Here is a 13,107-nt window from a genome sequence, read left to right as displayed (position 1 = left end):
ACAAAATGTTCCTTTACACCTATTTTAAAAAAAACTATATTAAATTTTTCCTCAGTCTATTCAGGGTTTGTGTGTCCAACGACACTTACTTTTCAGCCCATTTGTTGGGCCTCCACCTAGTTTCATAATTACCCTTTGAATATATTCAACAGCAGCCATTTTCAGTTTTTACCATGCTAGCAAGGTTTCTTCCCAGAAGATGGATCGTCCTTCCTCTAGCACTACCTTGAAGTTGATATTTTTGGTTATGGATGAAGCATCTGGACAGCTATTGGATGGACAACCATGATGTTTGTTACACACATTTTGCTTTGCCACGACAGGAAACCACTAGTCAAAAACAATGATTAGCAAGTCTAATCATAATCATCATCTAGCCTTACAAATATCAGGTTTTACCACAGTTGTGTGTGTGTGTGCTTGCGCAAGTGGTGTCACTTTACCAAAATGTCCAAGATTGTCGACCCACTTGCACATGTGCCACTCTGATCGGGCGGGTAGTGAAAGGCATGTTAGCATCCTGACATTAGCATTCAGCTCAAAGCAACTCCATACAGCCTCACAGATCTGCTGGCTGGCATCATTGTAGCTGGTCTTCTTAAATAATTAGTGATCAAAAAGTAATTAAAGAACCCATCAAAGACAAAAAATGAAGCTATGATACCTTTAGAACCAGGCAATCAGCAACTGGGGTCAGACCAGGGACAACTTTGACTCTTTACCCCTCATTTACTTGACTCCTCTGGCGTACACACAGCACACCATCTGCCTTTTTCATATTTCAGTTTGAGCACCTCCCTCTTTGCATTCAGGCTCCCAGGGAAGCCCCAGCCACAGCGTGTTTACATGAGGACGATGGCTGTTGAGCAGACACGGCAGAGCTGACGGTGTCGCTGCTGACAGTCAGAGCAGTGAGCAGTGTGAACACGCCGTGTTGGTTGCTTCACGATTGAATTTTGAGCAGGCAGAGCTGGAAACTAACCCGGGTCTACAGATAAAGCTGAGCACTATTTCTGAACATTGTCACATTTCCCCTGCACTAATCTTCTTAGTGTTTGGATGGGGAGGCTGGCTTTCTTAAATGCTGCTGTATGTCGGAGTGTAAATTTCTCCTGCAGTGGTTTTCTCGCTCGTTTTCCATTTAGTCTGATCGATGGATTTAACATTGAATCTTGTAGTCCGCTGGGCTTACAGATGATGCCCTAATGTAAACGGGATAGTTTTGGGGGCACTACCTGGTTATGAGCCTGAATAATTGAAGCCTCGTGATGAATAAATCACAAACGTGGATGCATTGTAGATGCTCTTGGCCCTGGTTGTGGTCATGGTTGATGGCATCATGTGACTGAGTTGGCGGGGGGTGTGCTTGGCCTGCCTCCCCTCTCATCACACTCCAGGACCAGAGAGCCATCTCATGAGGCTGAGGACGAGGAAGCTGGGAGGTTTTCAGTGTAGCAGTCTCTTTGCATCAGCATCAAAGACAGATTTCCATGCCATGCTTGTCTGTGAGTGGGTGTATTCTTCCCTCCTCTTCCTCTTCTCCCCACCTCCCAGTTTGTGCTTGAAAGCTTGTGGTGCTGAGGAGAGAGAGAGAGAGGTGGCACGTTGTCATAGTGACCGTGCCATAGGTTATTGGTCATACACTGCTTGTGAGTGACCCTGTGGTGATATAGTTGTTGTGCAAACATAAAGGTGTATGGTGAGGCTTGAAGGGGGGTTCTGGACTCACGGGCGATAGGGGCTTTAGTGGTCTTCCTGTCAGAGACACTGAAGGAGTTGGTCTGGATGGGGTCCAGTTCTCTGTCATCCCGGTCCAGGAAACCAGCCAGGCTAATGTTTATTCATTATACTTCTGTGCTCTCTCCTGCTGAGCGTGTCCTGAATGGGTTGGCCACTTTGATGTTTAAGATGCCTCAGTAGGTGAGAGCCAACCATGAACTGCAGGACCTGACCTGGACTGACCCCACCATCTGAATACTGGGGTTAAGCAGGTTGCAAGTTGTAGACATTAGAACTAGAATGACTAGTTAATTAAAGGTCTGGTGTGAGGAATTTATGGGGATCTATTGGCAAAATAAGGATGAGGATATTCATTCATATGTTTTCATTAGTGTATAACTAACCTGAAACTGGGGATTGTGTGGTTGTGTTTTTGTTGCCGTAGAACAAGCCTTCTATATCTAAAGTGGTTGTGGGTCCTCTTCCACACAGTCCGCCGTGTTGCACTGCCACGTTTCTACCAGAACGCTCTCACTCCCATCTCATGTGATCAGTGGCCTTGAGATTCAAACTAGGATATTCCACAGGCCACTCCAGCATCAGTTTTGCACAGGAAGGGCTCTGCGCTCAAGTCAGGCACAAAAACTACAGGCAACTTCTGGTTTGACTTTCAAACTAGTATAAGCTTGCTGGCAAACACTTCAGATATTGTGACATATTTTGACTTTTGGACTGTTATCAACATTGTCAGACGGTCCATTTTGATTGGTTTAGGCACCAAAAGTACTTGGTTAGTTTAAGGAAAACATCCTGCTTTGTGTTGATGTAATGTTGAAGACTGTTGTCACTTGGGCCTTGGGTGAACGTTCTTTGTATGACCAACCAATCCTCCAACCTTGACTTTTCTTGCTCTTTTTAGGGCAATTTTCAATTTAGGGCTGCAACTAACGATCCATCGAACGATCTAACAAAGACCAATCATTCATTTGTTCCAGCTCCACAGTGTTTTTGCATTGCTCTGTGAAAACAGGACATGAAAAGACTGGATAGAGGAAATAATCAGAATTATGATTATTATAATTATACTTGTTTGAGGAAGGATGGTATAAGGCTTTCTATTCATTATCATCATCTCATTAGCACTGTTATTACAATATTTTGCAAAAATTGCTGTCTTCAGTCAAGACCGTTTTAATGAATGCCTTCATTGACCTCTTTTTTTATTAATTACCATGCATGCTGTGTATTACCATATAATAGGATATAGCCCTTGGTCTGCCCAGACTCATAACACGCTACCTCTCACCCAGGCTTCATCTTCCTATATAGGTCACATGTCTAACAGGATATATGTTCAGATGAGTTCCTCTGACCCAGGCTCAGATGGCCCGGGTGCTCTGGCATTAACGTGAACTCAAACGTCATGAACTGTACGTAATACCAGGCAAAAGTGAACTGAATCACATTCATCCTTGAGTGATATCCTATAAGTGACATTTAGTAAAAAATAAAGGCAAAATATTTAGACTTTGAGTGAATATATGCTCATACTCTCACTGGAACTGGATGGTACATCTTCCTGCAGGCTTGCTGTGCAGTATCTCAGAGAGATGACATAGAATAAAGTTCCTGATGGCAGTCGTAGAAGGAATTTATTTGGACTTTGGTCACCTCATTACCAGCGGAGCAGAGTTTCCCTATCTTCCTCGCAGTCTGCCAGCGCACTCATTTATCCCCTCTGTCTGTCACTTCAGCGACCAGCTCTTCCCTCGGCAACACATCGCACCCCTCCTCCCTTTTACCTTCTGCTCGCCGCTCGTCCTCCAGGACTCGTTCTTGTCTCTGTCGTGCCAAGAAATAGCTGAAGCACATTTGACGAGCCCTTGAGGGGACGTGTTGTTATTTAACACAAGGATCGAGATTTCTCCATTGTCATGCATTCACATTTGCAAATTTCAGGGTGTGTCTTCTACGGCAGTTGGGGCCCATTTGTGGCTGGAGGACAAGAATTTGAGAGCAGAGATGGTATCTAAGATATTTGAGGCTTATTTTTATGTTGGTTGAAAATGTGTCCTATTTATTCAAGTGGAATATGAAGGAGAAAACCATTCTTTCCTGTGCAAAAAAAAAAAAAAACGAAAAAGGGAGGAAAACTCCACTGGAGAAAGAATTACAATCTATGGCAGGAAGCCCAGTCAGACATTCATCTAGTTGCAGGACTGCGAAGTCTGTTTACTCTGGAATGCGTAACAGTGTCCAAATAAAAATCCACTCTTCGAGTCAGCCTTTATATTATTGCTGCTGTGCATTTAGAGGAAAAAAACACTGTAGGATTTACAGGGCCGTTGACAAATGGAGACAAATATATCGCAATTAGTTGATCAGTTTTTTTTTGTTGTTGTTGTTTTTTTTTTTATAAAACCTCAGTGAATGATAGAAAAACCCAACAGTTTCCCAGAGCAGAAGGTGATGTCTGACCAACGGTCCTTAACTCGATGACCCCCTCCCCTGCTCCCACATTTAACATTATAGGCTGTATACAAACATTTAGTCAATGGTTTATGAGACATTAAAATGTCTCAGCTAATGCTAATACGGTTAGCAGCTACTGTAGTTGTAGGCAAATATCGATGAGTAATGATGCGTTTGTTAACAACGTCAGCTCCTGTGGACATATTTTATTGGAGGTCAGTGTAGAAACAAGAAACGCTTAAAAACTGCATTTTAACTTTAAGTGTGTAAAAAAACAAAACTGTTTATTTCATGTTTATTTGGTGCTTATAAATGCTAAATAGTGGAGTGTTTCTTTAAGATTTTAACATTGTGCAGTTTAACAGCTGGATAATTAATTTGTAAAACATTTGTTTAACACTAAAATGTGTGTGTGTGTTTGTAAGAGATCCATGTTTTGTTCGAATGTGTAAAAACTATCAGGATTTCAGCTTGTGACAGTGGAGACAGGCACGCAGCGATGGGCACGGGCAGCCCTTTGGCACACTAGCTGCAACAGCTGCTAAGCCCACCCCACCACCACCACCTCCCCCCACCCACCACCACTACTACTACGACCACTACCAGGAGCGAGGGGTGACGTAACCACTGCCTCGCGCTGCTGCCAGCCAGCTCGTCACGTGACTGAGCTCGCTAGTCAAACCGCGTTACCGTCTCCCAGCCGTGGGTTGTGAGAATCATAACATCATCCGCTCTCTCCGTCACTGTGCACCTCCTTTCCCTTTCCCTCCCTCCCCGCCCGCCCCGAATATTCTAAAGCATGAAAAAAACACAATGCGAGTGTATTCGCCAGATGTTCTTGGTTAGGGCAGGGGTTTATCAATCAGCAGCAGACACCATTGGAGATCTTAATCTCTTCTTGTTTGACATGCACTGAGGTCTAAATCAGGATGAGGTTTTTACGTCGCCCGTGGCACAGTAACAACAGGATTTCCATAAAAACATGTACTGTCCAGGAAGTCTTGGCTGTGCCATATGAATTCTAATCTCTTCCCCAGCATGGCTGCTAGTCATTGGTGCCATTTTGTGTAATAGCCTTCAGAGCTTGGTCTTGTCAGTACATGATTGTTTGACTCCTCACGTGGCCTGTGGTAGTACAGTGGAGATAAGGATGATCCCGTTCTTTTATACAGCGAGGTTTCCTGCTGCGGTCCTTACATGTTTAATATAAATGTGTCATGTTTTGGAATGTTATTTTGCTGCAGGGCTATCGCTCTGCTAAAAATAGTTTCAAACCAGGCTACCCGGTTTTAGCTCCCCTCGAACCATGTTTACTTATTTTAATCACTTTAATCACAGAAATGTTTAGATCATGCTGCTCCTGGGCCTGCAGTGGCTGTATAGACTGGATGGATTTAGAAGCTGTGGCTTCCATATCCAGAATCGTGATTCTATCCAATGGCTTTTAGTAAATGAATCAAGACGATGCCTGGTTATTGGTGAGTCTGTCACTAGGATTCCATTATTACTGATTCAGTGTGCCATAAATTGACATGACCTCAATCATTTTACCTTATCGACAGTGAACCAAGTGAAGATAACATGCTACTCAAGGTTAATTGGTGTTTGTTTGTTTTTTCAAATAAATGCATTATTTCAGCCAAGAATGACTCCAGATGGACCTGGTTTCAAAGGCCCACTGCGTAGCTCACTCTGCTATGGGAACATTTGGGTTCAGCCAATCGGAGAGGAGAGTCTTACATATTCATTACATATTTATTTATATTAATTAGGCTCAACTTTTTGCATTTTGTTATTTTTTGTTATGTGGTTTTATTGAATTTATGATATTTTAATGTTTTTATTCCAGTTTCAAATTACAGTATCTGAATATTGTTATTATTTAAATGTCAGTTGCTCTTTGAAAATATGTTCTTGCAATAATATGCTATTGAATTTTCATTTTAACAGTTCAATAAAATGTTGTGTGCAGTAGTTTCCGTGACAGCATTTGAATCAATATGCATTCATCGTGCATACATTGAAGATAAAGTGGTTTTATCTAGCAGGTGTGTGTATTTAGCAGCTGATGAATGTAGTATACTGCACAGTACAATTTAATCACCTTTTTGACCAAAAACATGCTGAAAACACATGAAACCACATGAACCCACTGGAACTTTGCACTAAATCCTCTGTGTTCTCTACATACAAAGAAATGGGAGATCAGGAGTTAAAGTCAAGTCTATAATCTAAAGGGTTTTCCTTGTCTATCCACAGTGGGATTGACCTTTTTCTGCCATTGCATGAGCGGATAATGTTTTTTTAAAATATAGGTTTATTTCTTTTGAGACCAGTAGTATGATTGGAACAAAGAGGGATTCGGGATAACATAGACATGAACAGCAAAACATAAAGAACAAGTCACATCCCGGTAGTACAAATAACAAAGTTACAACTTAAAAGTTATAAAAAGCAGTATTCCAAACAAAACAGCTACTTTTTCTCACATAGTTTCCAAAGATGAGGAGTGATGAGGAGGAGGTATCATGTTCCCAATGCTTCCCAGAGGCCTCTGAGAAAAAGAAAAAAAAATGGATAAATAAAAATTCTATTCCAGTATATGTAGTTTACTGCAGGACCAGAACAACTTAACATAGAGATCATTTTGGGGCTGTTTGGGAGTTTCCAGAGTGGCGCTACAGTAGAAGGTCTTCGTATGAATAATGCATAGCTTGCATCAAAAGACGTGAGGCAAGGCTTGATGTCTCATTGCTGCTTGTTTCCTATCAGTGAGTCAAGTGGCAGGTCAGCCATGTTTAATGCGATCAGATGCTGGCTGACACATAGCTATAGAGCGCTGACCACCACACTGACAGGGAGACACTTGGTCATAAGCGCTGTGGCCGGAGTGTCAGTCCAGAAGGTGTCTTCTGTCTGCTTCTGTAGGAACACACGTTAACAAAAATGTCCTGTCATTACAGTCTGGACCCTTTGTGTAAATCCATGTGTGAGTTTTTTTTTTTTTTTCCTTTTTACATGGATTACCATTGAAGCAGCAGACCCAGGAAGTGAATCATGCTGATGTAATCACAGCGTGTACGTTTGCCCCGCTGAAGTCATCTTAATACTCGGGAGTAAATCCAGAGTGAAAAAGCTGTGTCAAATGCTCGATGGTGCGTCACAGATGAAAGACGGCGTGCTCTTTTCGTGAGCGGTGCGGCTGCGTTTCTCTCCGAGCACATGTGAGTTTTGTCTTGAGTCATGGAGAAGATTGTTGAAAGGAGAATTCAGGACACAAACCCCAAAAACCACCCAGGCAGTGAAAAAGCGAGGCTGCTGTGGTTTACCTCAGAGAAAGGCTCCTTTTTTTTTTTTTTTTTTTTTTCCTTCTTTTTTTTTTCTTTCTCTCCATGTGTTTTGTTCACTCGAAACAAGTGTGTGCTTTTTCTCAGCCAGCCTCTGAGCTCCCTCTTTTGATCGGCAGGTGTCGTTTTGTTCCTCCAAGCTCCGCCTCCTTCTCTCTCGGCTCAAGCTGTGACCTGCTTTGCCTGAATAGTACAATACTCACTCTCTCTTTCTCTCTCAATCCCACTAACAATGACGGAGATACCTGCTGATCCCATCTGGCGCCAGGTTTATGTGAAAGTATCACCAAAGGGGGCGATGGACACCTGTCTATAGCTGCCCTGTTGCCCCCCCCCGCAGACGATATCCTGTCTTCAGTGACACAGCTGGCACGTTCCTCTGGGAGTCACCCAAAAACGGGCATCATGCTAGTTTATGTGGGGGCTTCTCATGCCAGCTGTCAGCCCTTTGTAGGTGGCTCTGTGTGTCTGGAATGACTGCCTCTCGGAGCATGTGGTTCTACAATAGCTGGCATTTTGTCTGCCACGCCCATCTATGCACAACATGTTAATAGATCCAAGGAACTGTCTGGTTGTACAGGCTTTGTTAGTAGATTGCCAAGAAGCACATGTTTCGGCAATTCTGTCACACTTTGAGAGATTGAGAGCAGTCTGTTTATTATTTTTTTGCTCTTCACAGTGTTTTTAATGTCCTCCCAGTAGCACAGCCTTGATCATGACTATTCATGCCGTCCCTGTGTGTTTGTTGTTTGAGCTGGTCCAGAGTATTCCCATGCCGGGTTGCAAGGTCGGCCCCCTGCTGGCTGTTCAGTAGTGCTGGAGGTCCTCGAGTCTGTTATACATCGATCTTGTTGCTGCATGCGAGTCATTAGATCCAATGAACCTCACTCACTGAGTTTAGATTGTAATTACTGGTTTTAATTGCTGTTTGTCTGCTCGTCTGGCAGCCTGTAGCTCTACTACAAGGAGTTTTGAACACACACGGGGACAAATGTTGGGTTGCAGGACGGGAACTTCTTTAACATGAATGATGCTGGATATTTATTTCGATCTTAACAGAGTCCTCTCCTCACTGTTTTCTCTTTGTAACACTGAATCACTTAGAGGTCAGTTACCCAGACCACTTAGCATTTAAATTGGTGTACATATTGTAGTTTTATTACATAGTTCTAGAACAATCGGTTGATCATTCGATTTCGACACACAAAAATACTGGTTCTGTTTTTATTTAGTCACAATGAAATCCCATCTGTTCCCCTGATTGTCTAAAGGTCTATAACTCCTTTCATTGTCGCCTCTGGTGTGCGTGAGCAGAAACAATGGTGTATAGACGCGACTGCCCTGACAGGACAGAACAAACGAGCCAGTTCTCACTCTTCGTTGTCAGACGTCGTCAGTGACCTCTTGTTCCGTGTCTCTCGCTAATTCCCCACCTGTCTCTGTGCCTCTGCCCCTCTGCTAGCACCCTGCTGCCCCCTGGCACTCGGTGCCATCTCCAACACCTGTCCTCATTAGTCCATGTATTTTTGCCAGCCAGGCACGCCCCCTCCACAATCTGCCAGATATTCCCCCCTCAGGGCTCACTGTGTGCTTCACCGTGGTTGGTGCTTTTTCATGACCTTTTTTTAATCTGCTAAGTGTGGCGGGCTCTATGCACTGATTGGTTTAACCTCACCGAGTCACCCGTTCTTACTCATTAACAAACGTGACTCAGCCCACCTCTCTTCTCTACTCATCTCCTTTATTGCTTCTACTTTTCACTTTTCGGTAACAAGTCATCAATAAATGGTAGAAATTTATAGCGAATTCAAAATTCAAGTTGTCCCACAGTTAACAAACAATGAAATTGTTGTTTTTGTAAATCATTTATAAGCAGTGTTAAAAGTTTAAAGATATAACAGCTATCCAAATGATGTTTATAGATGAGTTTCACAGTATTTATTAAATTTGATAAACAACTGCTTAATTAATGGTTAATGAAGCATTTCGTTGTTCATTAACAGTGAAATAACCATGAAACAAAGTTAATTGACTACAAAATTACCATTCATTAATGATGATTTCTGATTTCCTGTGGATTTTCTTGTTGTTTCCCTGTGCTGCCTCTCACCCGTTCATCCACCCCCAACAGAACAATGACAACGAGACGCCACTACACTGTGCCGCCCAGTACGGCCACACCGGGGTGGTGCGGCTGCTGCTGGAGGAGCTGACAGACCCCACCATGAGGAACAACAAGTTCGAGACTCCGCTCGACCTGGCCGCCCTTTACGGCCGCCTGGAGGTTGTCAAGCTGCTGCTCACTGCCCACCCCAACCTGCTGAGCTGCAACACCAAGAAACACACGCCGCTGCATCTGGCCTCTCGCAACGGGCACCTGTCTGTGGTGGAGGTGCTGCTGGACGCCGGCATGGACATCAACTACGAGGTGTGTAATTCGTCTGTACATTTGTGAGAACTTAAAAAGCTTTCAGGCGTTCCTTAATATACTGTCATGGCCCAAATCATGTTGGGTAACTTAATCTGTTCTTGCAGCATTTCCTCTCGCTACTTCCTACCAAAGCTTTGAGATTAAATGTAAAACTCTTAAGCTCTCAGTTTGCAAAGGAAGTGCTGTGGTATCAAAGCAGAGCTGGGCTTTGCTCCCCCTGGTGGGCCCTGTGGCGGTGACTCTGTACCAAACTGTGCCATCCATCTGTCTGGAGAGGCCTCTCCCTTCACTCTGTCCTCCTTTCGTCCAAATCGAGGATGTGGAGTCTATCCAGTGTCCTTCAGGCCTTGCATCCTGCAGGTTTCAATTAGCATGGCCCTGTGAGCTGGAAAATGCTTTGATTCCTCAACCACATAATTGTCAGTAGAGAAGTGGACCGAGTGATGGGCATAAATCCGGCAGTCGCCATGCGCTGTTTATCTTGGTAAAATGTGGATGCTGGAACTGGAATGCTGCAGGTTTAACTGGCAATAAGGAAACAAAAATGCACTTTAAGTTAAATATTAATCATTCTGTCAACTCTCTGTGCCTCTGGCTCTTCACACTCCTGGTTTTCTTCTTCTTCTCAGACGGAGAAGGGCAGTGCCCTCCATGAAGCAGCCTTGTTTGGAAAGGCGGACGTAGTGCAGAAACTTCTCAGTGCAGGTCAGTCTGCAGACGTTTGAATTACTTGCCACCACTGGAAAAATTTCACACCTAACTTTTAACCGTCTGTCATCTGGCAGGTATCGATGTGAACATTGTCGACCAGAAGGGCCTGACGGCGCTGGACACTGTCAAGGACATGCCCTCCCAGAAGAGCAGAGAGATAGCTGCTCTCATCTTAGGTGAGGACACGTGAAAACGGAGAATTACCCTCTTGATTTCACATTAACCAGCTGTGATACAATCTCCTGTTTGTTTCTTGCAGGACACATGACTGGAAAACCCCCTGACATCGACCTTCCCCCTCCACCAGTCCCACCGCCTCAGGAGAGTCCAAGTCCAAGGAAAAAGGGTAAGAGATACCAGATGTTGGAAAAGTTCAGCAGTTTAAACAGGAACCACAGATCCGGCCAATTGCATTTGATGGCTTTGTGTAATTTGTACAGCTAAGGAATTAGTCTGTGTGTTTCTACAATTTGCATTTCATAGGTGATCTGGAGAAGGTGAGCGAGCTGATCTCAGGGCTGGCCCCGGGGCCCGAGGAGGAGAGCCCATACGAGGCTCTGTTCGAAGCCACCTCCTGCCACTCTCTGGACAGCCTCACCAGCGGCAAATCCTCTGACAGGGACTCCGGAAGGCCCGATAGTGAGGCTGGCAAGGTCAGCAGCAGTTGAACTCAAACCGACTCTCACACACAAACATATACACTTGCAGGCAAACAATGGTAAGCCTGTCACAGGGTGTTTTTCTTTTTTTTTTAAATGGGAGATGAAGTGCAGAACTCCCACTAGAGGGTGATAGTGGTCCTCTATCCACATGACTGGGCCTCAGGACCCCTCCAGCATTACAGGTCTTGTGGTGCAGAGTGGATAAACAGTGCATCTCTTAACTTAGTGCTTGCGATAAACTAATGAAAGATTGATCAGCGGCTGTGTTTATTACATGTTGCATTCCTGATCATTTACAGAAAGATCGCCCGGTCCACTCGTCACATCCTGGGCCTGGTCATGAAGAAGAGGTGAGATTATAAAGTCAGGAGGAACATTGAACACTACAGATCTCATTTAATTCTTCTGAGATGTGTTCATAGCTTAACAGAGACTGTCGGAACACTGTTATCTGCCACCAAAGTTGTTGCTTTTTAGCCACGACCCCGGTCATGACTGCTCTCTTCACGGCCGCTGCTCAACTCAAACGGCCTCTTAATAAATATTCATCCGAGTGCGGTGTGAGATACAGGCAGCAGGGGCGTGAAAGGAAGGGCAGTGAAGTGGAAAACGAGTGAAGACAGAATCAGAGTCTGGCCCCAACTGTGACTGGCCATAGAGGAAGCATTGTCGAAGGAAGTTTCTTTTTTACCAAAACCTTTTCTAGTTTTCAATTTCACTCCTTTTAAAAAGGATGTTTATGTCCTAAAATCTAACCAGCTCCAGTGAATGCTTAACAGCGAGGCACCTCAAAATCGTCCGTGCATTTCCCTTGACTTTTCACTTGATCCTGCTCTCTCCGGTTCTTCTTCTGCAGGCCCTGTATACCAACAGCAGTATCAACGAGAGATGCGAACGGGTGGAGGAGGAGGATCACACGTATGAGTTGTTGCTGACTGCACAGACCAAAGTCCCACCGCCCAGCCAAGAGTCCCCGTCACATAAAGGTAAACGTGTGCAAAAAATGTAAATGATAGTATGCAAAGTATATCTTTTTTATTTAGACAGCTAAACTACATACCCTCCCTTAAACACATGCATCCCTTTCCTAACGGGATGCTTCATACACCACTGAAACTGTCTATTCACAACACTTTAAGGCCGTGTCATGATACTTTATATATATCTTTATTTTATTTAGTTCATTTTTCTATTTTTATAACATGAGGTCACATAATTACACTGGAAAATATACACAGGAGTTGCTCTACAGTGGTACATTTTCATTTAGATCAGTTTCAGTTGTCACACTCTTCATTACAGGTATGTAGGTCATTTAGACCTCTCCCTTCTCTTTCTTTTTTTTTATTGTTTGGAAAGTCTATCCATTGTTTCAGAGTGGGAGCTTCTCTCAGAAGCCAGCACCTTGTTATTTCAACCCTAACCCTAACCCAGTTTCTGTGCTGTGCTTCTGAAATAGAGAGAGAGACACAAGTGAACTCAATATTGGTTTCTAAAATGCTCATAGTAGCGGCTTGCAAATCATTTCAGAAAGGTTACAAGATAGAACAAAACCAAAAGACGTGAGTGTTGTCTGCATCCAGCTCATTTTGATTTATTTGCAGAGGTTATGAAGAAGTCTTTCCCACTTTGTCAGTATGTAGAGAACATCTGGGTGTGGATGATAAGGGTCCAGTCCAAGCTCTTTCCCCCCCACCTCTTCTTTATGCAGTCTATGAGATATATCTTGATATTTTGAAATCCCAGCAAAAGTTTTTCTGCAATG

General features: G+C 43.7%; 1 protein-coding gene across 7 annotated transcripts in view; it reads left to right on the top strand.

Annotated features, from left to right (window-relative positions):
* Positions 1 to 13,107, top strand: part of LOC119022246 (ankyrin repeat and SAM domain-containing protein 1A-like) — a 71,722-nt gene that overhangs the window by 16,459 nt on the left and 42,156 nt on the right. For 6 of the 7 annotated variants that reach the window (XM_037102914.1, XM_037102912.1, XM_037102908.1 and 3 more), the window contains 7 exons: positions 9,670 to 9,966; positions 10,599 to 10,674; positions 10,755 to 10,856; positions 10,940 to 11,026; positions 11,164 to 11,333; positions 11,642 to 11,692; positions 12,199 to 12,328. In XM_037102914.1, coding sequence (XP_036958809.1) covers positions 9,670 to 9,966; positions 10,599 to 10,674; positions 10,755 to 10,856; positions 10,940 to 11,026; positions 11,164 to 11,333; positions 11,642 to 11,692; positions 12,199 to 12,328 — 913 coding nt within the window. The remainder of the gene's footprint in view (positions 1 to 9,669; positions 9,967 to 10,598; positions 10,675 to 10,754; positions 10,857 to 10,939; positions 11,027 to 11,163; positions 11,334 to 11,641; positions 11,693 to 12,198; positions 12,329 to 13,107) is intronic. The other variant, XM_037102911.1, reaches the window with a different exon arrangement.

Source organism: Acanthopagrus latus, chromosome 7, assembly GCF_904848185.1.
Source record: "Acanthopagrus latus isolate v.2019 chromosome 7, fAcaLat1.1, whole genome shotgun sequence".
Lineage (NCBI taxonomy): Eukaryota > Metazoa > Chordata > Actinopteri > Spariformes > Sparidae > Acanthopagrus > Acanthopagrus latus.
The sequence above is the reverse complement of the archived record's forward strand: the minus strand, read 5'-3'. Positions and strand labels throughout refer to the sequence as shown.